The sequence below is a fragment of the Ambystoma mexicanum genome, chromosome 2p, assembly GCF_040938575.1.
Source record: "Ambystoma mexicanum isolate Mex_15411 chromosome 2p, UKY_AmexF1_1, whole genome shotgun sequence".
Classification (NCBI taxonomy): Eukaryota; Metazoa; Chordata; class Amphibia; order Caudata; family Ambystomatidae; genus Ambystoma; species Ambystoma mexicanum.
The window spans coordinates 1,228,673,935-1,228,698,718 of record NC_090923.1 but is presented as its reverse complement, the minus strand read 5'-3'; the positions used below and the strand labels follow the sequence as shown (position 1 = coordinate 1,228,698,718).

General features: G+C 47.1%; 1 protein-coding gene across 1 annotated transcript in view; it reads left to right on the top strand.

Annotated features, from left to right (window-relative positions):
• RADIL (Rap associating with DIL domain) overlaps window positions 1–24,784 on the top strand; it is a 781,529-nt gene that overhangs the window by 152,718 nt on the left and 604,027 nt on the right. The window contains exon 3 of the mRNA XM_069645514.1: window positions 13,113–13,677. Within this exon, the coding sequence (XP_069501615.1) occupies window positions 13,113–13,677 (565 nt within the window). The remainder of the gene's footprint in view (window positions 1–13,112; window positions 13,678–24,784) is intronic.

The window sequence follows — 24,784 nt, the reverse complement described above, 5'->3', positions numbered from 1 at the left end:
GAAAAAGGAAAAGGACCCTGCGGCGCCAGTTCCCGATCACAGAATTGAAAGGGAACCAGCGCCGCAGAGACACAGCGCGTCTTAAAAGATAAGTAGATTGTGCGTGGGGGTATGTTGGGAGTGTGGGTGGGGCTGTGTTGGGGGTGTGGGTGGGGTTGTGTTGTGGGTGTGGGAGGGGGTGTGGGTTTGTGGGGGTTTTAAATGTATGTTCGCATGGGATACATATGTGGGAAAGCAACTATTCTGTTATTGAGAGGGAATTATTAGCCATCAAACAAGCATGTGTGGAGCGTAGACATCTGTTGCAGGGTTCCTTACACCTCTTCGAAATAAGGTCAGATCGTCGCAATCTAAAGGTTTTACAGCAAATAGAGTGCTACAATTCACGATAGGCCAAATGGGCCTTTTTTGCACAATACAACGTGTTTATTACTTATATCCCAGGAAGTAAGAACTTGTGCTTGCTGTTTCTTCTTTTATCCAAGAGGTAAAGAAAGCAACTCTACGGAATATGTCTACTTTCTCCTCTCAGAAAAATATCCAACTCAAGAGGAAGGAAGGTCCACTTTTCTTTAAGGATTGCCTGTTCATTCCCATGTCTTTATTCCAACAACAAAACCTCTCATGGGGACATGATACCCTCTTAGCTGGGCATAAGGGTATCGCAGCTACCACCAAACTCATTACCCGATCATTCTGGTGGCTGAAAGTAAAGCAAGACATTAAACGTTACGTCCAATCTTGTAATGTGAGTAACAGGAGCAACTATTCCACCTCCAAGTCTATTGGTCTATTGCAACAAGGAAAAAAGGGGAGTTCCTGGCTACCTTGCAATTCTGATTTGTTAGAGAATAATTTTCCTCAACGCTTTTAGCGGTTTTGGTAAGTGCACGTTTATTTCTCCATTAAGTGTGGACTCATAGTCCTAGTAGTGTTCAGCCAACATGTTTTTCGACCTCATGGGCATTTATCAAGACTACTGGTATGGTTGCGTCTGGTCCCGGATGTGGTTTGTGCGAGTCCTGTGGGTTCACAGCATGGTCCTCGTGGGCCTTGTAATCTGAGTGCAGGGGCGGTTGCGCCTTCGGTGTCTCCAACTCTAGGGCCCAGTCTCCCTGTCTATTGCAATAACCCAAACTACCTACAGAACCCTGGTCTCATCTCTCAATGGACTTTGTTGTGGATCTTCCCCACTCCCAAGGATATTCCTCCATTAAGGTTACAGTGGACAGCTTTATTAATACTGCTCAATTTACCCTTCTAAAGGGTATATATACCCACTGCACCCGAGATGGCTCAAGTCTTTCTTAAAGATATTTTCCGGTTGCATGGTTTACCCACATCTATAATTTCTGATCGAGGGTCCCAATACACTTCTCGTTTTTGGAAGACACTCTGCAGTTTAGTTGAAATTGAAAGGGCCCTCTCATCGGGTTACCACCCCCAATCCAACGAACAGACAGAATGACACAATGGAACAATGGAGCATTATCTCAGCTGTTTCAACAACTCCGGACAGGACAATTGGGTAACTTTATTACCAACTGCAGAATTTGCTTATAACAATACCATCTATTCTGCCATCAAGATGACTCCTTTTTTTGTCTTTATGGTTGACATCCCAACATTTTTCCTTCATCCTTTTTTTCCATCAACCAATATTCCATCCATTGACCCTCTTTTGAATTCCATCTCGTCAGTCCAAAAAGAAGCCTCTAAAAATCTTGAAGAAAGTAGAGTTCGGAATTAACTTCTGGCAGATACTCATCGGAGGAAGGTACACAAATGTGAGCCAGGCTCGCAAGTCTGGCTTTCCACTAAATACTTGCCTTGATGAATTCATTCATCCAAACTGCCACCCAAATACATCAGACCTTTTACCATCACTTCACAATTCAATCTAGTGGCTTTTTGACTTAAGTTACCCAAGGACCTTCAACGCATCCATCCTGTCTCTCATGCTTCTTTACTCAAATCCCACTGGCCTGATGCTTTCCAAAGAAAGAACAAACTCTGAAGTACCGGTACTGATCCATTTTCGGAAGAATATGAAGTGGAAAGAATAATGGACTGCAGATATAAGAAGGGGTGGCTACAATACACGATCAGGTGGAAGGGGTATTCCACCCTGGAAGATTCTTGGGAGCCACTAATCAATATGAAAGCACCCCACATTATTTGACGATTAAACAGTCTTTACCCAGGAAAGCCCGATATTTCCAACTACATCAGGGGGCATACTGTCATGAATACTCCTGCTTAGAAATTTTGGGACCGATGAAAAGGCCACCATAGACTGTTCCATCATGCCCGCTTCCGAATGTGACAGCCGGTCTAGTCTTTTCCTCCCGCAATGCATCTTCGATATTTCTCAAATTAGCTCCTGCCACTCCTTTGCATTGAAACTTTTACGCATTGAGTTCACAACGCTCGTGAGTAATTCTTCCTTCATGCGGCCCTTTTGCCTTCTAGTATTACCTCGCCGTCCGGACAGCAGCCTTACTTCCTTGTTTGCTTGTTCCTTCCATAAGTTCCACTCTCTTTCCCTGCCCCGCCCTTAATCCTTGCCGCTTTGCTTTACCACCTCCGTCCCTCCTTATTCCAGCCTTTCAGCCTGTTTAACTGCCTGCTTCCTGCCATCCTTCTTTGCCTGCTTACACATTTTTCACTGCTTAATTATTGCAGTCCAACCTATATTTATAGCAACTTGCTACCCGATCGCACAAGTACTGCAGTCCAACCTCAGTTTATACCATCTTGCTGCCGGTTTGCATACCATTGGAGTGCCTTTTGACTTTTTCCCCGAGGTAACGCCATTCATTCCTTTTGTCTATAACATAGCAAAGTCTGGCATCCTCTAGGAACAGGCCTTACCTCTTCGAAAAGGAAGGGAAACCCTTTGCAACGTTCAAAGGACACCACCGCTGAGGATTCCAACCAGTCTGATTGAGCCTCCTCATTAGTTACGAGCGAAAGGGAATCAACCAAACAGATTGAAAGATTTGACAAACCTGACATAGGTTGCTTGTGGAAAAAAGGTGTTGTCTTATATGTGGATTTGATGAAAGAGCAAAGCACAGCTCGAACTGAGCACTTGCGGTCTTTCCCCCGAGTGATACTGAAAGTGCATTGTGTACGGCTTGCAGTGACGAGAAGTGGTGTGATCCAAGACACTCAAGTCACAAGCCGTTCCGGTCCATAATGGAAAAGGACCACTGGCACAAGAGGTAGGTCCTGAATCCTTGCTTGTTTAGTATGAGACCTTTTGTCTGCCAAAATCTTTTAGAAGACTCAAAATTAAATATTGCATTGGCTCTGCAGTGTTGCCGTTGAGCTCTTGTCACAACTGCTGAAGTTAGAATCGTGGTATACAGAAGGTTTGAGAATTGACGCCCAGGCATTGGGCTGCACGTGCATCCCGGCTGCTCTTTCTTTTTTTGCGTAGTCAGCTATACAGACTGCTTTGTCGCAATCCCTTCCGTGGGTACTATCCAAATATTTTAAAAGAAAGAAGATGGAAACTTAGGGGTACGTAGCATACGTAAGGTAAGACTTGCTGAGGATAACGAGTTACCGCACTGATCATAGAAGAAATCTATTCTGAATCGGGTGCCTCCCTGAGGATCTAGATGATGAACGGCAGTAAGGGAACCTCTCCCAGCATAGTTCAACAAACCCAACATGTGAGTGAATATCCATGAACACCATCACTAATATTACTGCAGACTCCCCATCCTCCCGTCATGCTTAATTCTGCCCCTTGCAATCAAAAGTCAGCGATTGCTTTAATTTAGAACTTTTGTATCCAAAGTGTGAACTTCACTCTTAACGGGTTCCATTGACCAAGGTGTACCGCATGACATGGAAGCGCAATAGGAGAATTAATTACAGCCTAATGCCGTATTCACGGAGAAGCTGTCACTGGCTTCTGCAGTAAGTTAATTGATCGATAGTCCGGCAAGTTGCCTCGAGTGAAACTATTTAATTAACTGAGCCTTACTCACTGAGTTTGAAGGAACTGCTTCACCTGTGATTTATTAAACCCTTTTTTGTGTTTGTGTTAATTTTCTGACTCCATCAGCATATATTATAAATATCATAGAGCAGACAAACCATGTAGGAGGCAGTGAAGCAATTATTATTAGCAGTAAAACAAGGAAGGCCTTTTATTTCTCACCCAACAGATGCATAGATTAAGGTTGTCTGGGGTGAACCATTTAGAGGTAGGGGAAAGAACCAATGTGCAAGTGGGTGATAAATCAGCAGAACCTGGCATGCATACACAGTCATTGCACATCCGCTATTCAAAAGCTAAAGCGAGTCCGCTATTCATATTTCAGCTGCCAATTAGTGCCACTTATCTTGAATTTTATGTGATTTACCAGCTGTATAATGAATTCCTTAGCCTAAGGATGCCCGTTCTGTGCATCATGGGGCACTGACCTGGATCTACCTCACTGCATGGCCTGGCTATTATTCTCTACATAATGATCAATTGAGTCTAAAACAGTGCTTAGTCTGGGTGCTAGGCCCTTCCCTCCCACACCCCGAACTCACTCTAAATGTGTGTTTCATGCAAACACCTCCCTCGCCTATGCAAGGTACCAATGCATTTTTACACAGTAGCAGAAATAACCTCAGGTATAAGGGACGCTCTTGTACAGCACTTGCAAGCCTGCACTCACACAACGGTTTCACCCCAGGATCTCCAAGTTCGGTACTGGACAGAGCTACACACCAGGTCTTCAGGATAACCACTGACCGTGGAAATAGCTCAGATTTAGATTGAATGTATTAAATTCTATTTTAGGTGGATGTCCTGAAAATGTGGAGTGGATTAGGCTTGAAGAGCCCTGGTTTAGGGGCCTTGTGCTATTTTCAATGAAGAATGTTCTCCTGATCAGTAGTTTCCTCACACTATTCCTCGTCTTCCTCTGCCACAGCTCCCCATATTCAGGTAATGCCAGTGCAGCAAGCCCCACACTATGGCAATAGACCTGTATCAGTTATGCAGTTATGCAGGCAGTGCTTAGGGCCCGACTCTCCAATGCACATTCACTCTATTTTCAATTACTTTCAATAAGAATTCACAAAATCCATATCCATTGTTTGAAAGACATTTTGTAGAGTATCAGGATTTCAATGGGAGGAAACAAGGTGAATAGGTATCTCGTTCCACAACTTTTCCCACAGCACCCAGGTCACTCTGATTTTTTTTTTTACCATCCTGGTGGGTCTTCTATGCCGAGGGTCTACTGTAGTAGCACCACAAGGTGCCATCTCAATCTAACAGTGGACTTTTGTACCCCCCACGCTGGACAGCTAACGCATTAAAAGCGTTGGCTCATGGCGAAAATTCTTTATCCAATTGGCAGCCTTTCGCCTGATGCCAACTTTTGGCATGTGGGCGTGTTCCCACTTCCCCACATCTGGCCACCACTTGTCCATAGGACTCCATATCGAGCACCTGGATTTAGACATTCTTCAGCATCTGGTGACCAATAGTATAGATAAGCGAATGCCCTTTCACTCTTTTATCGAGTCATAGATGCACATAACCAAGCCTCTTGTCTTTTGTTAGTGGTCGGGTCAGGAATCCCACTTTACTCGCCAGCCTACTCTACAGTCTTGCTTTCCCCAGAGCTTCTTCTCGACGTTGGGGTGCTGTTGTATCTACAGTTCATACATAGAAGGCATATCTGAAGCAGAAAACAGCCGGGAATTGTACACCTTTTTCTTTGCGAACAAGAACACTGGAGGCCTTTGAGCCATCCTAGATCTCCATTTCTTTTACCTGATACTTCCCAATGGAAACCTTCAACAAGGGTAGGTACCCTGTAAATAATATCAACGCTGAAGGTGTGCCTCGGGGCAGCTGGGGAGGTGTGGTGTGGGACTTTGTACGACTCTACAAAATATTGCCCATTGGCATAAGTCAGTCTTTCTGACCACGAGAGCCTTTTCCCCTTAAGCACAAGGCATAGGTTTATTGTTCTACACACAGAACAGCACTGTGATCTTTTACATCAAAGAACAGGGGCCCGCCATGCCGCTCTGGGATGTTGGCAGAATTGGAATGGTGGACTGCCCACACACCTAGCTTGCTGCAGCAGCACTGAGATAGCTGCACTTATCAAACTGACGTAAGACCATATTAGTTCATTCGTCACCCCGGGACAACACAGAGGGTCTTGAATTGGTAAATATAAGCACTCTCTGGGGTGCACTTTTCTTATTAGCTGCAGAGGGCGTTTCATTTATGCTTCCACTCTAAATACTCCAAGTTCTGGAATCATATAAGGCAAGCCCATCAGTTTCAGTATTTTGGAACCCCTGAGCCTTGCAAGACAGTCCCCATGTATTTCTCACAAGGGGAGATCTACTAATTCAGCAGAGAATCCTTGTCCTCCACCTTTGACCTTAATGACATAGCTTGATTGTTTGCCTCCAGTTTTCTTGGATTGTCCTAGACAATATTGTCATGTTCTTTAGGTTAAGTGTTCCTTTTGTTTCCTCTCTTGGCCAGAGTAGGTATCCAAGTATACTACATTGTGTTGCAGTGATGGGCCGCCTAAATGAGCTCAGAGCAGCAATGTTTCTCTCTTAACAATAAAGTTGTGAGCAGATCTTTGCTTACTTTACCTGTGCTGATTTACTTGGCAACCTCAATCAGTTTGGAATTTAAGAGTTGTTTTGGCCCATTTGACTCGTAAGCTGCTTGAGTCTTGACTTAGATGATATTAAAACTGTGAAATGAAAATTGTGTACTTCGTTCTGGTGACCGCAGCTAGGCGATCAAGAAAACGACAGTCAATTTCTCCTATTAGGCTTTCTACAGGGACACATGCATCTCCCAAACTCATCCTTTTTTTATGGCAAAGAAGTTAATTCTTTTTTTGTTAGATGAACCAATACATCACTCTTTCCACTTTCTGCCTGAGTCTCTCATCAAAGAGAACTCTACAAAGTATTGACATTAGGGACCCTGCAAATAAATCTGGTATCACTTATAATGGCCTTAACCCAGGAAACCAGACCTTAACGTCTTCCATTGCTTATTGGGCTGATTCCAGCCCTGGAAGTGATCTGCCTGTGCTTCCAAAGGTACATTTTACATTCCATAAGTCTAAACCAAGGAGGGCTCAGCGATTACAGGGGGTCACTTGCGATTGGTAAGTTCTACTAATTGCTTTGTCCTATTTGAACTACTTATGACAGTGCTAAAACTTGTTGTGCAGTGTGGAAATGACTGTGCATTACAAAGGTATCATACTAGTACACAACCAACTCATCACACACTAAAGTGACCTCACTGAAGCACTACCAGCAGCCACTGTTGCTGTCATACTTAAAGAAGATGACCTCCATACTGCCACATCTAAGGAAGCTCACCAATTGAAATGTCTCCTGACACCCATCACCGTTCCAGGCACTGTTCTCTAAGGAACTCAGGTGCCTAGCCGCATATGAACGGACAGGGGCCACTGGCATACTGGCATGCACTCAAAGGCGAAAACCCGCACTTACAGGGTCGATGGATTGGGCGGGCAGGGGCCGGTCATTGGAGAAGGAGCAGGTCGATGCCTGTTGTAACCGGCTTCCCAGTGTGGGGCCTTTGGAGGCGGTTTCGCGGGCTCAGGCTCGGTGGGGTAGGAGGCATGGCAGCGCCAATCCTCGGTGGCTTAAATAGAGCCTTCGGGGGACGAGGTGAGCATAGGTCTTCACCTTGTCCTGCCGGATTGTCAGCGCCATGCCTGCACCGCTGCCTGGAGCCCTCAAGCCACCTCAGAGTTCTTTTCTTCTTTGCTGCCCCAGACTTGGAACCTGTTGCCTTCGCTGTTGCACTTTCCCTGGACATGGAAGGAGCACACTTGGAAGATTGTTTTTTTCTTTCTCTCATCTCCGTGGTGGGGACGGTGGTGCAGCAAGGTAAGGAGGTTTGGGAAGGGTGGGCAGCGAGGGGATAGACTGTGAGTGGTCAAGGCATGGGGGCACTGGGTCGTGCTGGGTTTTGCTTTCGTTCCCTTTGTGCTGCGCATTGCTTATATGCAGGCAGTGATACTGTGGGTGACTCATGGGGGGAGCTGGGTTTTGCTTTGAGAAGGGATGCTTTTTGGTGTATTGTTTGCATGAAAATGTTCGGAGAGTAAAAGCAGGGTTGGTTGGTTGTGTGTTTTCCACAGATCCATGGTTTAATTGTTTTTGCAGGATGAGGCAGCTCTGAGTGAGAGAGCTATGTTGGCTGGGCAAGGAGGCATGGGGCACAGGAGACCTTTGTTTGTGAACCATTGGGTTGCTGCAGGAGGTGGCAAAAGACCTTTGATTAGCTTAGCATCGAAGGAGTTATTTTGGACACTTGAGAGGAAAATGAGGTGGTGATTGTGTGTGGGCATAATATATCGAGGTGAGGGCACAGCGGGAGGCGTGTGAAATAAAAATAAAAAAGCATAAATAAATAACTAAATAAAACAGTTAAGGAAGAGATGGACCCGACAACATTGGCGGCCATCATCGCTCTGCTGCAAGGGAAAGAGTTGGGCTTTGTGCTGCGATCTCTCCCAGGTAGTGGGGGGACAGGACAGGTGAGGGAGCCGCAGGAGGGAGGAGGGCAATACAGTGGAGTCCCCGCCTTCTAGGCCACGGCAGAAGAATGTGGCCCCCAGGGCAGCTTTCCTGCCAGGAAAAAAGCTGAGAGGGGGTAGTGCAGCTACAACCCCTGCAATAGGGGCAGCAGTTGCGGTGTCCGTCCCACTCAACAGCCAGACTTTGGGGTTGCGGCAGGGAACGCTGGAAATGTCAGGGCAGAAGGATTGGGCGGGCCAAGTGACTCAGGCAGACAGAGTCCCAGGAGCAGGGGCAAGTAACCCAGCACTGAATGCCAAGGCCAACGGTAATGCAGGGGCCGCAGGGTCCTTTTGGGGCCAAGGGGCTCTAGGTCAGTTGGGCTCCTGGGGAATGAGTAATGGGCTGGGGTTGGGTTTTGAATGTGGCTCCCCGCCCTCAGAATCACAAGATGTGTGGGTGGGGGACCACCTGGAGGCAACTGGGGGGGGGCGGGCGGCAGGGAGGGCCCTAACAGAAGTGCTGGACTGCACCAGCCAAGGTTGTTCCATTGCCACAGGTACAGCAACAGCGGAGGGGGAGGGCTCAGGTTGAGCTGGTCACAGGGGCCGTAAATCCAGCCCCACCGATGATGTCAGGAGGGGCGGGTCCCATAATGGGAATGACGACGAGTACACAGGTGGCAGCAGGTAAGCATTCACAGGTAGTGTTATAAATAATACAGATGGGGTGAGAGCACAGGGTACAACAACAGTGGGCGCTGGGGGCACGTTGGTGGGGGCGGGCAGGCAGGGCAAGCCTCCGCCCAATCCAGGCAAATCTCCCAGGTTCACTGACCTGGCACGTGCCTCTGGAAACCATTCATTAAAAGAGTGACCCTTCCACACCTTACAGACAACAGAGCAGCCAAGCATTCCTCAGACAAACAGGCAGCTTTCACGGTCCGCAGCAATTCACCTAAAAACGACCGAGATTTCACTGCCTGCAGAAACCCTCTACAAAAAAAAGCAGGCTTCAAGAGCCGTAGCAACCTGCCTCATAACGAAAGACAACGTTCATCACTTGTCAAAAAGTGTTGCATATAATAATCTCGACAGGAATGGGACAAGTCACTCGGGCTAGAGGACAAACCCCATTAAAATATGCTAAAAACATTTAGGGGGTGGATCAATATCACCCCCTTCTTAATGCCCCACCCCTCGTCCACTACCACCCAGAGCCACCCCCACTAATTCAATGTCCCTCTTAATCGGTCTTTTTCTGTCAAGATGTTTACTGCATACCATCTGTAACAGCATGCATAATAGTAGATGTAAATAATTGTTCCTTTTTTTTTATAATGCCTGCAATACCAGAGATTGGTTTCTAAGCACAGGATCGGGATTTGAACCTGTGTTGTGCTGTGTTTTCTTGCTTCCAAGACAAACGCGTTACCCCTGTGCTATCCCCCTCACTGATATAGCTCCGACATTTCTCACCAGATCACTGTGAAACAAGTACCTTCCCTGCATGGGATGTGTACAGCTTTGTGCAATAATTGCAAAGTTACATGATGATTGTGACTTCATGCTATGTCTGCAACTTTATTATGAGGCTGACAAATAACTTTCACCCTCTCAATTCCAACTGACACTCATGTGTCTTTAGACCAGCACCCACCACCCGCCATGTGCAACTCAATTGTAAGTTCCCAAGCACACCGTGCAACCTCATCTCCTCCTCGCTCGACCTTCACACTAGACAGTGACCAATTTAGGAAAGGCTACCAAGGCGTACATCCACACAGGGCGGGATAATGTCTCCACATACATTCCAGCATCAAGCAACCCGTCCACCGGGGGGGGGGGGGGTGGGGATATCCACCTTCAGCACACACATCACACCCCCACCAGAGCTAGGTTTCTACAAGCTGCCTTTCATCACCACTGTACCAAAAGCAACCTTGCTCACCTCCCACGAGCCCACCTCCACCCCTCGCTTCTCTTACAGGCCCAAGTCACGCAAATATCAGGATTCACACTATATAAGGCCCAATAGTGTTGCATGGCAAGTGGCCACAACATGTTACACAAATAGAAAATCATCTACCTCATTCTCTGGCGTGCACTTCACAGTGCATTGTATGACACCTGTTGAAACAGTTCTTGGGGACCCCAACAAGAACATTGTCCAAGCACTTCATGTTTGAAGTAGGCACCCTATGCTTATTAATTGGTTGAATGATCTTTCACCCTAGTCGTCAAGTTCTTGGTGTGTGGTTCAGTTAGCTACGTCTTGTTTCGTCTTTGTCCCATTCTTCCCTGTCCATTCAGCATGTTAGATGCTATATCCGGGTGTCATGAGGATGTCGAATACATGGGAGGAGATGAGAGAGAGCCGTGCTTCAGTGATGAAGGTTGCCTTGAACTTGTGTGTGATGATGAGATCAGGAATGCCGGTTGCATGCTGGACGGTGATTGGGCATTCATTAGCATTAAGGAAAGCGCACAGAGCATCGGAGTAGGGGAAATGGTGAGGAGAACACCTTGGGTAAGGTTTAAGAAATTGGCGCATTGGTGATGTTGAGCATGTTTGTGAGAGTTGGCGTTTATGAGTATAGGGATGGTCTGTGGTTGGAAGAGACATACGGTGATGTCTTACTGGTATCAGAAGAGTAAGGGGTCCATCGCTTGGCCCTGTCCAGGCCCCAACAAGCAAAAAGAGGGAATGCCCTTATCTTTGTCCTTCCATAGTTGAGGATGCCGGAGATGAGGATACCTAGAAAATGGTGTTGAAGTGGGTGGGGACGTTCGGTGGGCTGCAGGAGGAGGAACGCAGCCTTAGTCACATGGCCTTGGCAGCAGACAGGTGACCTAGATCTATTTTCACTAGGTCACCAACTGCAAAAGGAGAAAGAAGTCGGGCGGGCAGCTTAAAGGAAAGAAAGGGATGGGCCGAGAAAGATTAGCTATGATAAGCAGCTGAGTAGGGTAGAGGTCATGTGACCTGCACCCCCTTGCACCAGCTGACCAAATATTGTTGATTTTACAGAGAGAGCTGTATTACTATTATTAGGAGTTGGATTTCACTACTTTATTTGTCAAACTCTATCAGAATGTTATGGAGCACTAAAGTCACAGGCCCTCATTACGACCCTGGCGGAGAACCATGGTGTAATTTGCACCATGGTCCATGGCGCTAAGCTGCCAACTCCGCCATGGTGGTTGGCGGACTTACCGCCCCATTCCGACCTTGGCGGGGCGGTAAGTCCCCAATCCCCATTTACCTTTCCCCATTCCCATTTTTGCCCCATAGGGTATAATGGGAGTGGGGAAGGCGTTAATTACGCCACCGTAAATTACGGTGGCGTAATTAACAACAAGTCCCGTAGCGCCATGGATTTTTCCGCCGGCAAAAAGCAGGCGTAAAAATCACCATGGCGCTACGGGAACTCGTAGTCAGGCAGAAAGGTACGCCATGCTTTACGCCGGCGTAAAGCCCTTTCCGCCAGGGTCGTAATGAGGGCCACACTCTGTAAGGCACTGTTTGGCTCCTATAACATTTCCTGCAGGTGTTTGTGGTAGTTTCACGAAAACACTTAGCTGTACGCAGCAAAGACGCCCCCAACATACCAGTTTACAGTACACTTGACATTTTAAAACTTTACTTTCCTGTCAGTTGCTACATTTTGTTGCTGTTTTGTGTTGTTCTGACTGCCACAGCAGCAGTGAGGGAAAATTAGCCGTGCAGGTTCCGGGGTTAGGAGAGGGGGCAAGTCGGTGGTTGCAGGCGGCGCGCTAAGGAATTGATGGCAGTTTCCGGCTCTTCTGCGCAGACAGTGCAGCAAGGGACAGGTCCCCAGAGCAACTACCTGCGTGCCCTCACTGGACAAGCCTTAGAGAATTATCAAATATCTGCAGTCTTAAATTGATTTGCTAAGGCCTGCTTTCTAGCCCAGAAGAGGTCTGCAGATCTGGATTTTTCAGACTATATTTAAGAACTGCAGCAGGAAATGGACAGTAGATTTTGCAGCTCCATTGAACATCATAGAGGAGCTAGTAGGTTTTAAGAATACGCGCCCCAATATTGTTGCTTTGTGGTGCTTTGCGTGGGGCAATATTCTGAAGAACGATTGGATTGTGTTATTTCAAGGCTTTAATGTCAGAATCTCGAACTGATGAGGCCAAGTTGCTGAAACTCCAATAGAAAGGCCAACATTTCTACATTCTTGGGGGTAATCTCATGAGAACCTTCCACCCCTCCATAGATCTACCCTGCTCCCCCGTGACTTGACTGTTTAGTTGGTTGAGTTACTTTGCCCTCTGCCTTATCCGCCCGCGTCTTTTTGCTCTGTACTGTATTGCTGGGCCATGATAGTCTGAACAATGGTTGGGTGGTGATTTGAGCTGCATGTAAAAATCTATACCCGATAGGGAAGCCATGTGCAAATACCACCAGTTGCATTGCAGGCAAATAACACATATCGTATTTTGCTCGATATGCTGCGCACATAGATCTAGACAGCTCTCTGAGGAACCATTGCTTATTGTATTTCTTTCTTGTCATTTTAGAGGTGTCTCCTGACAGTATTGGGCACCATGTTTTATGGGTCTCCGACTGCAAGTATGCCCCCTCCTTCCAAGAACAGGCTAAAGCGTCAGAGCAGGATATTCACCCAAGTCCTGTACCGGACATTGAGCTACCGGGACCGCCGCTCAATGTCAGCCATTCCTGTCCTCGGACTAGATGATGACCCGGCGGAACTTTCCACCCAAATCTCTGCACCCGGTGTCCTGAAGGTGTTTGGGGGCAACATCTGCGAGGGCACACACTACAAAAGTGTCCTTGCAACACCCAGCTCAAGTGCGCAGGAGCTCGCCAAGGAGGCGTTGGAACGCTATTCTTTGAGCAAGGAGCTCGCCAGCCACTATGTCCTCTGTGATGTCATCGGCAGGTTTGAGGGGTTAGAAAAGCAATGGCAGACAGAGTGCTTGAGGGTCCTGGGAGACAACGAGAAGCCTCTCTTGATCCAGGACCTCTGGAAGCCAAAGGAAGGGTTCGCGCGGAGGTTTGAACTGAGGAAGCGAACAGAAGTAGAGGAGCTGGCCGCAAAAGAGATCGACACCATGACAGCAGGTAAGTGAACATCTAAGAGAACTCAAAGATGCTTTATGTGGTTCTGTCTTTGGTAAATGTGCTCTTTTAGAGGTAATATGTACTTATAAAGTGATGAAAATGCACATTATTCTGAACAACTGAACTTATAAAACATGTTTGTCCCTGAGCAGTAATGATTAAGGAAAAGCATCTGTTGTAGTAAAAGCAAGCTGATGCTTTTCATTTAAGAATGTGAACTGTTCCATAATAGTTTCAGCTGCAACATCCTGCGAAGAAAACAATGATTTATATTCTGGAGTGTGCGTGTGTGTGAATGTGTGCGTGTATGATGAGTGTGCATGTGCACGTGTCCGAACACAACAACACACACACACACACTTCGCATGCAACCTGTTGCACTATCACTTAACTTTATCTTAGTTTCGTGTGCTGATGATTCCTCAGTCCCTCTCAACTGCTGCCAGCCTTTCTTTACTCGAGGCCCGAGCTCCTTTATCTTGATCTCAAGCTTTGCCTCTTCTTAACGCCACCTCTGTTTTGGATCTCCCGCTTTTGGCTCTTTTGCTTTAATATTCTTGGTGTCATTTGATTTCCTTAGACCTGCCTCGAATGAACACAGGACACTTATATAGTAGATGAGACGTTTATTTGGACACCTGATGTATGTGGAGTAACAGGGAATAATTGAGTCCAGATCAGGGAAGGAGCAAGTACTCACAGTTCTATTAATCTGCCCTATGCAGTTACCTTACCTGCAGAGTATCATTCAGGATGTGATAATGTCCCTTGTACTGGAGCTCCCAGAAGGCTGTCCTCAGCCGTGGAATTATGCTAAGCACAAAGGGGCATGTGGGGGATAGGCTCTGGGAGGGCTGATTCCCCTCAACAGGAGGAGCGCTGAGGCCGGTGTGCACTGTGGTGCCTCCGCTCTGGGTCTGTTGCGGATCGCGCTTTCTTTGCGCTTCGCGCACCAAATCATGCGAGATCTCCGAGGGTGCTGCATGTTCCTGATAAGTTACCATCTCAAATCTCCTAGCAGAACATTCAGTTTTGAACCTGTATTTCTTTTGTATCTTTCTGCCTGTGGTTCGATGGGAACAGCCTTTTCTGTCTGCCTCGAATGAGGAGGCTCTGTCTCGTAGATTCAGGTCACGTGTGTAGGGACCACAAATTGAGCTCCCTTGCTTGCAATTAAGAGGATTTTGTCTGTGTCCCTTGAAGGTGTCCTATCTCCTCCTGCTAACTGGAAACTTCCCTTTCCTACATGTCCTTGGCAAGGCTGTGCACAGTGTCTGCGCTGGAAGCCTTGTCTGCATGCTTCAGCAGGATCAGTCTGTTAGCCTTTCCCTGTATTTTGAAGTTTGTCTTCCTTTTCCCATCCATTCCAATGTACCTATGGCTTCCATCTTTATTCACACAACCATACATGTTAGTTGCGATTAAGCGTCTGCAAGCTGTTCATATGTATTCTCAGGCGTCTTGTGCTTTTCGCGCAGCAAATGTTGTGTGTGTGTCAGTCCTCTAACTATGTGAGTCATAAGCATTTGCTTTGTGTGTCTCAGCAATAAACGAAATGTCTATGTAACTTTGTGCAGGGATACCTATGTGCCCCTTGTCTAACGTATCTATGTCATGATGTCAGTCGTGACGTCTTCAGCGTTCTTCGAGGTTGCAGTCAGTCAACTTATTCGATCAATGACAACTGTATCTCTTCAATACTATCATCCGGGTCTGGGCTGAATGGTTGTCTTAGTGAGTAGCGCTTCTCACACCTGCGATACATCAACGACGACAAGGAAGGTTCTAGAAGCAATGTAAACCTCTCGTTTCTCTGTCACTGGGCTGAGAGTTGGATGGGTGCAATGAGGGTCACATTTGGGTATCCCTCTTCAATGATTTTAGCCCAGTCTTGAGGTCACGCAGTACCAGGCCCACAAACATCTTTGATGAAATATCTAATAATGATATCGGCCTATAACTAGCCAGCTCAGTGCGCAACCCTTTTTTACGAGGTGGTACTATCCTTTGAAATGGGGCTCAGGGGTAAATCAGGGTGTAAAAGTAAGATATAATGCTTTTACACCTTTATTTACCTCTTTGCTCCATGTTCCTGCATTGACAAGACAGAGGAAGGGCGCGGAGCAGAGATCAGACCTCTGCTGTGCATTCCTCCACCGTCTCATCAGTGCATTTCTTTGTACGACTGCATGAGATTTCCATACAGGCGTACATCGAAACGTTTTTTCTGGAATCTGCCTCGTTTTTGTATTTGTCAAGACCAGTCGGCTTCCAAGGGAATCCATCAGTGTGCTGAGTAGGCAGATCCTATTTTTCTCCTGCATTGCCTCTTCTCTTCACTTATTCCGCCATTCCTGCTCCAGGAAGGTTATTGCTTGCTTGCAGTAATGTCAAACAGACTTTCTCTTCCCTTCTTCCCTAGGGTGATTTCGTGGTTGGAAGCGTTTTCCATGTTTTCCTGTCCGAAATGTTTATGGCTGACAGTATCAGGATTCCAGTTTCTTAGAAACCCGAGCTATTTTGTTTCCTTTCTGGGTTTGTAGGTGTGTTGTAGCCCCCCAGCAACACTAATTGGGTGCCTTATGTTGCTGATTTTCATACTGTGTCATGGAAAGGTATGTGCGCGTTCGGTGCACAGCGGCTCTTTGATGGTTAAAAACTTCCTTGTCCGTTATTTCCAGGCATATCATTCCACATAACCTTGCACAGGCCCTCCCGCACTGCTGATTTAACTGTAGAACACACATCTGTTGTTTTTGTTTTTTTGCTGACCTGGGGGTGTTACTACAGGTAGAATGGGAGATAGATATCTTGGGTGCATAGTCGCGCACCATAAGTGGATTAGTGCCAACAACGGTGGTCGTGGTTAAAATATGACTGGCATCAGGCTGGGTCTTGCACTTACTGTGCATATGCCAAGATATTTCATGATTGTATCCCTCTGGACTGGCGTTTGCTCTAGAGTGCTGAGCTGAACACGAAGAAAACTCTGTTTAGAAAGTGTTATATTTATTCAGTTTGAAATAATCAAAGCAAATGTTTTGTACTTTACCATCATCTAATTCCTTTTTGGCCACCACCAAATTTTAGGCATTAACATAAATTTGCTGGCTAGAGGAATCTAATTGGATTTATTATGGGTGTTTCTTAAAGTCAGTGGTACATCTCATGAGTGCATCCTCACAAGTGTGATTGCATGGGTGTATGAATATCTACTGTTTTGAGCTATTAAATATTCTATATAGTGCATACTGCAAACCCAACTGCTTCTACTTGCTGTGGCTAAAAATGTAATTTCCCGAGAAGAGAAATGCTCAGGATCTCCGCTTTGATCCCAATCTATGTAATGTGACAATTTCCATCCCGTTGTAGTTTTGTGTGTCCTTCATTATGCACTGCTACTAAACTAGAGTTCTGTGCACCATGGAAAGCACTCAGAATGTTCATATGCGGGTGGGACTCAGCGCCAGCAGCATTAGGCTTGCGGCACCACTGGGTGGATGGGGTCAGCATCCGCAACTGAACACTTTTCTGCACTGGGAATAGCTGGCATCTATACATTTGGCTTACGACCCGGGCGGTATGTGTTTAACGGCGGCGGTAAAGGTGCCGGCGCCGTTAAACCCATACCGCCCTATTACGAGGTCCCTTTGCGGGACCCGCTCTGGACGTCTGGTTTTACCAGATGTCCTTAGCGGGTCCCGCGAGGGGACCAGGGAGCTAACAACGGGTCCGTTATTGACAGGCCCGTTGTTAGCTCCCTCCCCATTCCCATTGAGCCCTATGGGTGCTCAAATGGGAATGGGGATGGTCCGGGTTCCTTGAATGGGGAAATACCGGGCCCTCCAAAGTCGGAATGGCCCGGTATTTCCCCATTTAGGAACCACGGACCCGGACCCGAGTTTGGAGGCAGCCATGCCCTTATTAAGGGCATGGCTGCCTCCAAACTCCTAATGAGGCCCAAAGACTCTTCTTGTAACGTTTTACTGTGAACTGTGGTTAGAATTCCTCTCTAGTTTCAATGGCCAATTGCTGTGGCATGCGCTCCCAGCCACGAGTGTCAAGCTATCTTTGTTTACTGATGCTGCAGGCTCTGTCGGCTTCCGTACAATCTTCAGGACACATTGGTGCATGCAGTTTTGGCCAAGTGAATGGTCAGAGTCCTGGTCATCACGTAATCTTACATTTCTGGAATTATTTCCAATTGTGATGGCGATACGGGTTTGGCCGAATCTCTCTGTGCAAAAAACATTTGGCCTCATTACGACTGTGCCGGTCCGGTAACAACAGTGCCGGTAACCCTACCAGCACTGTTGTTACCGGACCGGCACAGTACGACTCTGCGGGCGGGTGCCGTCCCGACCGCCAGGGTCAGACCTGGCGTGCGGAACGGCAGCCGCCTGAGAGTATCACGGAAGCACCAGCACTGTTATTAACGGTTCCGGTGCTTCCTTGTTTCCAATTCCCGTTGAGTCCTATGGGATTCAATGGGAATGCGGATGAACAATTTACTGGTGCCTGACTTCCCGGAACGCTGGGGTTGTAATCCCCTGGTGTTACCGGCAAGCCAGGTGCCTGTAAATATTGCAAGTCCGGCGGCAACCCGCCGGTGGCACCATCAGGGTTACCGCCGGACTTGTGTTAAGGCCCATTGTCTTTTGGTCTGACAGTGTGTCGGTTGTCATTAATAGAAAGACTTCGAAATGCAGGTTGGTGCTCTGTCTATTGAAGAAGCTAATATTGTGCTGTCTGCACTATGGCATTATGTTTCGGGCTTGTCATCATCCGAGGGTGAGAAATAATATAGCTGATGCCTTATCTCATTTTGAGATGTCAGAGTTTCGATGACTGGGGCCTAAGGCAGGCAAGCAGATGGCAGTGTTCCCTGCGGATGCATGGAGCATTGAAGCCCAGTCGTCCGACCCTTAATTGTGTCATCTGTGAACCAGAAGACAAAAGAGTCTTCTGAAGCAGCATTCTGGGCTTATTATTGTTTCTGCAGGAAATACGTCCTTTTCCAGGAAGCAAGTGTCTGCCATTTCTTTCTTCTACAGAGTGCAGGGCGGGAAGGATTTCAGTACCCATTTTATAGTAAAGAAGGCATTCTAGTGATGGGCTAGGTTAGCACCAGTACCACCGGATTCCTGCCTCCCTGTTAATCTAACGCTACCGCAGAGGGTGTTGTGGGTTCCCCCGTGTGTGTGTCCTTCAGCCTGTGAGGTGGCGTTGTTCTCAGCGGCATTCAGTCTGGCCTTCTTTGGGGCTTTTAGAGTGAGTCAACCGGTTGCATCCTCTAGGTGAATTGGATCGCTGGGGGTGACATTACCTGGACCATTTGAAGTTATATCTTCCCAATTCAAAGGCGACAATTTGGGAAGAGGCGCTTGAGTGACACTTTTTGCAGCCCCGTCCCAGACATGGGCCAATAGGAAGAGTTGCGTGGGTATGCGGGCGTTCATTTATATCGAGAGCATTGACAAGGCTTAAGGATCCAGTTTTGCAGGAGAGAGGCAGTTACAATGGGTTTTCGTGTTACTGGTTGGAAGCCGAAGGTCTGCGTTTGTGACACCTGCAGAGTATTTGGTTGGACACAGTTCAAAAAGTCCAGTTCCCATTCTCACATGTTTTAGTGTTAAGCATAGGTGGCAATGACATGATTCATTGTGGTAGGCATCGAGTTAGAGAATTCCTCTTAAATGAGTTCCCATTTATGATACGTTCTAAGGACACCGCAACAGTGTGGCCTGAGATGATTCCTAGACAGTATTGGGGCAAAGGGATCCACCCCGCGGCAAGGAACACTTCAGGGAATAAACTGAACATTGAGCTATCCAGGTTCACTTCTCCCCAGAAGTTGCACACTTTTAGGCATGGAATGTTAAGGCTTGCCTCCCCAGTGTTTTTTCACAGTGATGGAGTGCATCTGTCAGATGAAGGGATGGATGTGTTTATTCATGATCTACTGGGGGGGGGATTCACATGTGCCTTTACCCCAGCACTAGGGGGTGGGCCAGTAATAGCCTTCTGGTAGCACTAGGCAGATGGGGTCTGGATCCACAACTGAACACTTTTCTGCACTGTGAATAGCTGGTATTCACACATTAGGCTCCAAGAGATTTTGGGCCTCATTACACGGACGGCGGTAAGGGTTTACCGGTACCGGTAAGGGTACTAGTGCCGGTCAACCCTTACCGCCTTACTACGAGGTCCCTTTGTGGGACCCTACCTTAACGGCTGGTTTTACCAGCTGTTAAGGACGGGACCCGCAAAGGGACCTCGGAGGTAATTACGGTACTGCAATTTGCGGTACCATAATTACCGCCTTCCCCATTCCCATTGAGCCCTATAGGGGCAAAAATGTGAATGGGGAAGGGCCATGGTGAATGGGGAATTACCGCCCCCAGACACCTTGGAATAGGGCGGTAATTCTGCCAATCACCATGGCGGACTCAGTAAAATACCGGCGGCAACCATGGCGCTAATAGCGCCATGGTTACCGCCGTCCGTGTAATGAGGCCCTTCGTGCACATTTTTACTGTGAATTGTAATTTCTCAGATATCTCGTATTTCCCCTTATTTCCACTCTAAATTCAGAGAAACCTTTCTGGCCACTGGCATGAGAGTGTTTAATATCGACCCGGGCGCGGTGAGCTTGAGAATTTCCACCCGTGGTTGGCATTCTTCAGTCTTTCCCGAACCTTCTCGGATCCTCTGCTGTTTTTCTTCTGAAGCCTGCTGCAGACTTGCTCACTCCCCACAGTCGGTGAGGAATGTTTGTGGTGTGTGTGTATGTGGCTGGCTTCTGAATTGATATGTGGCTATTTCAAAGATCAACAACACGTACCTCGAGGCACTTTGATTTCCTTCTGCGCCCACATGTTACGGGAGCGAAGGCAGACTGAGTGCTCATTGGGGGTTCTCTTTGCCAAGATGGCGCCCCACACATTTATTTGAGTCTTTCCTCTATACTTTCCATGTGAACTTGCACTTTGTGGCTAGATGATGTCATCTCCAGCTGTGGTCAAACGAGCTCGCTCCTCCTGCTTTGCCTCATGTGGTGGTTGTGTGACAGCCTCAAGAGAATTATTTGAAAGATAAAAGCTGAACTCGTTATTTATGGGTAGTGCAGAAAGTACCGTCTTTGGAGCAAGACTGAATATTTTATAACATTCGGGCTACAGTATTTTCTGGGCTATATGCATGGCATGCGGTTAACAATTTGATTCGTTCAATGTATATTTATTGCATATGAAAAAAAATCATTTTGCTGAAACTTTTTTGCATTTGCTTGCCGTTAATACATGGCATCTTATAGGACTGGTTGGGGGGCTTGCATAATAAAAGGTACAGAAATGCAACAAAGTCTTTTTTAGCATTCGTTGCTTGACTTAAGATCAAATCACTGCACATTTCTGACATGGTTGATAATAACTAAAGATGTGCTTACTCTGGTAAGTCAGGCATAGGAGACGGACAAAAAGATCTGTTGGAAACGGGTCCGTTTTATTATAGGAGCAACTGCCTCTTCCAGGCCTTCTCCTAAAATGATGCGCTCCCTAATCTCCAAAGAAAATAGCAAACTAGTGCTCCTCAGGATGAAGGACCAAAAATCCGTCCTCTGTCCAAACCTAATCTAAACTAACGTCTGTCCATACCACTAATACAGAAAGGTAACATAAATTTAGCATGGGAAAAAATTGCTCTCCCTTTTTGTCGCCTAGCGGTAGTTGGCTTCCTGACCCCCCACCCAAAGAGTTCTCAGTTCTATCTCGGGCCACGGGCCTGCTGGTGTAGTTCAAATGTCTTTTAGTCTTTCTCCTCTCCTGGTGGTGGCCCCCATCCAAATGATCTCATTCTCTCTCCCAGCCAAACTGCCCGGCCAGGTAGTTCAAACAGTTCAAATGTTTTTTAATCTCTCTCTTTTCCTGGTGGTGTTTTGGTCCTGGCCCCCACCTAAACGTTCTGATTCCTTCAACCAGCCGATCGGCCTGGCTGAGCTGTTGAAACAGTTCAAACTCCAGGTCTATCCAATGTCTCTGTATGTCTGCCCCTGCTCCAGGAAATAGGCTATAGTGGTCTGGGTTTGCCTGTATTTTTGCAACTGAAAATGTCTTTCACCCCAGCTTGGGGTATCCTGTGTCTTGGCGCATTTCGGTCATTTCCCTTGCTCACCCCTGCTTGTGTTGATGGATTTCCTACCCCCCTCGTAGGATATCTTGTGTCTTAGCATGGCTTCGGGTACCAGGCTCTTCAGCCCTTTTTTTTATCAGCTTTCTCACTCCCTTATGGGGTGTTTTGGTTCTCAGCCCGACATGGGCTATGTGGCTTGTCAGCCCTCTTTCAGTTAACATTTTCTTACGGCCTTGTGGGGTATTTTGATTCTCAGCCTGACGTGGGCCATTTGGCATCTAAGCCCTTCTTATGTTACCCATTTTCTCACCCCCTCGTGGGGTATCTCGTCTCTCAGCCTGGCTTTGGCTATTTGGCTTCTTAGTCCTTCTTGGGTGATCGATATTCCCAGCCCCTCGTCTCTCATCCTGGTTTTGGTTGCATGGCCTCTCAGCTCTTCTCGGATGATCAGTTCTTTTACGCTCTCGTGGAGTATCTGGGTTCACAGCCGTGCTTGGGCTATGTGGCTTCTCTCACCCCATGGTGGGGTATCTCATGGCCTTATCTCCCTCCACCCACTCCTCAGTCTATGTCGCATACTTGGTTCTTGCTGGTGGTATGTGATGGGGAAGGCATTCTCTAAAGCCAGCAGGGAACTGCGACTCTGACATCTTTCTAGCCTTCGCTGTTGGGTCTCTTCTGTCGGTTCCTCCTATCGTAGCCTGACAGGACTTCGGCGTCAGTTGTGCAGGACACCGGTATGCTGCTTCTGGTGCGACTTTGTCTTGTTTCTCTTTGGTGGCTCTGAGCTGCTCGGGCTTCCTGCCTTCCTGGAAGTTGCTGCATTCCACGGGATTCTGTGTTCCATCACCCACTACGTTGTCTGTTTGGTGCTGCCTCCAGGCTCCTCCTGAGAGGGAGACATTCCCTCTTCTGTACGGCTAAGCAGGTTTTCCTCTGTCACCTCCTGGCTGGTTCTCTTTCCTTGTGTCAGGGTCCCCAAGACCTTTATGTTCCTTCCTCCCTGTAATGAGATGGAAAAATACATTAGTTCCACTCTTCAGGCAAGGACGGCAACAAAAACAGGTCAGAAACCAAACCACTCACTCTTAAAGGGGCCTGTACATGACTGCCCTGCTTAATTCCCATATAACAAACAAACACTTTGGACTCTGTGTTAAAAGGGTGCTGGGGGGGTGGACTAAAACCCTTGCTTGGACGTTCCTTTTCCCCAGTGGGATTCCACTTAACATGTGCCCTACGGGGTGTTAAGTGAAGGGGGCTCACCTGCATAGTCTCAAAGGGGGTGGCTCCCCCTTGGGGACAAGGGACACATTCCCTGGATTTGTCACATTACCTAGGACATTGTGGTGACATAAAGACAGCTTAGTCTTATAATAAGGGATAAAAAACTGTTGGTCTAAGTGTAACATATGCAGTGTTTAGTGGTGATCTTTTTGATTGCATGACTCATGGGTCCAAATGTATGTGGGCAATTTATTTGTGAGGTGGAGTAGGCTTTTTGCATTTCTTGCCTCTGACAGGCCCCCACGCGCATCGCCTCTCCAACTTCTGCTGTGTTTGGTCCAGCCAAGGGAATCCTTGGAGTAGGGAGCTAGATTGGGGGCAAAGGGCGACAGCACCTTTTGTGATCCATCTCCACCGGCCCATATCAGTATACAACATTCCACGTGCAACGCACCCTCAATAAACGCTGGCACAGTGAATACCCGAATGGTGCTGGTCCTATTCTGGGACAACCCCACGGTCACTGTGCAGCTATTCAATTACCCCTGAATCAAACAAACTACCACTTTCTCAATAAAACCCGTAAACCATAGGTTGAAATTAAAAGTACTCATCCCCTCCTTGGTATTGCTCGGGGGCAACTCTGCAAACCATTGTATTCAGCCCACCAAGTGACCGATCACATCAGTTTGGTCTGGCAGCTTCCATTGCTGGTAGGACCAAGACTAATATGCACATGGCTAGGCTGCTTATGAAATGGTGTTCATGCGATAACAACCAAAATGGATGCGGCCTCGATAAAATGCCAGTTGTTAAGATTAATTTATTTGTATTTATATTTGTATTTGTTTTAGCGCAGCCAGGCCCGGAGGCAACCGGGCGCATATCTTCAATAATAGATTACACATACAATAAATTACAGGAATTACACATAGTTAGACGAGTGGTTACAATTAAGGCAAGGTTTCAATTTACGTAGCAAACAATTTATACAATGGTGCAGTATCATTCAGATCAGTAAATAGACCCCATGGTCCCCATAGTCATGTTGAGAGACACGTTGTAACCAATGGTTCATGTGTAGTGGTTAGCCAGAGCTTTGCTTTGTGTTTGAATGAGTTGAATGACGGTAGATTTCTAATGGTGAGTGGCAGGGTGTTCCAGAGTTTAGCCGCCTGGACAGGGAAGCTGACACCTCCAGCTGTTTGCAGCTTATATCTGGGGATCGAGAGCCCTTGAGTTTGGACGGATCTCAGAGTCCATGTAGGAATGTATTGGGTGAAACGTGAAGCTAGATAAGTGGGGGCCAGATTTTTTATGCATTTGTATGTGAGGGCCAGTGCTTTCAGGGAGATCCTTTGGGAGACTGATAACCAATGAAGGTTCTTCCTGGTTTCTGAGATGTGTGCTGATCTGGGGATGTTGAGGGCCGGTCAGATGGCACTGTTTTGGGTGATCTGGAGTTTGTTGAGGTTCCGTTGATTAGTGCCTTGGTATAAAGCATTACAGAAGTCCAATTTGGACATAACCAGTGTCCTGGCGACGGTGATGCAATTTTGTGTGGTGAGGAAAGGTCGGCAGGCTGTAATCAACTTGCAGGTTAGGCTGATGCAGCTACAACTGCATTGGTTTGTCGGGTGAGGGAGAGTGTGGAATCGAGGTAGATTCCTAATGTTTTCGTATCTTTAGATACTTTGATGGGATTACCGTCAATATTGAAGGAGCTGAACAATGGGCTCAGTTTGTTTAG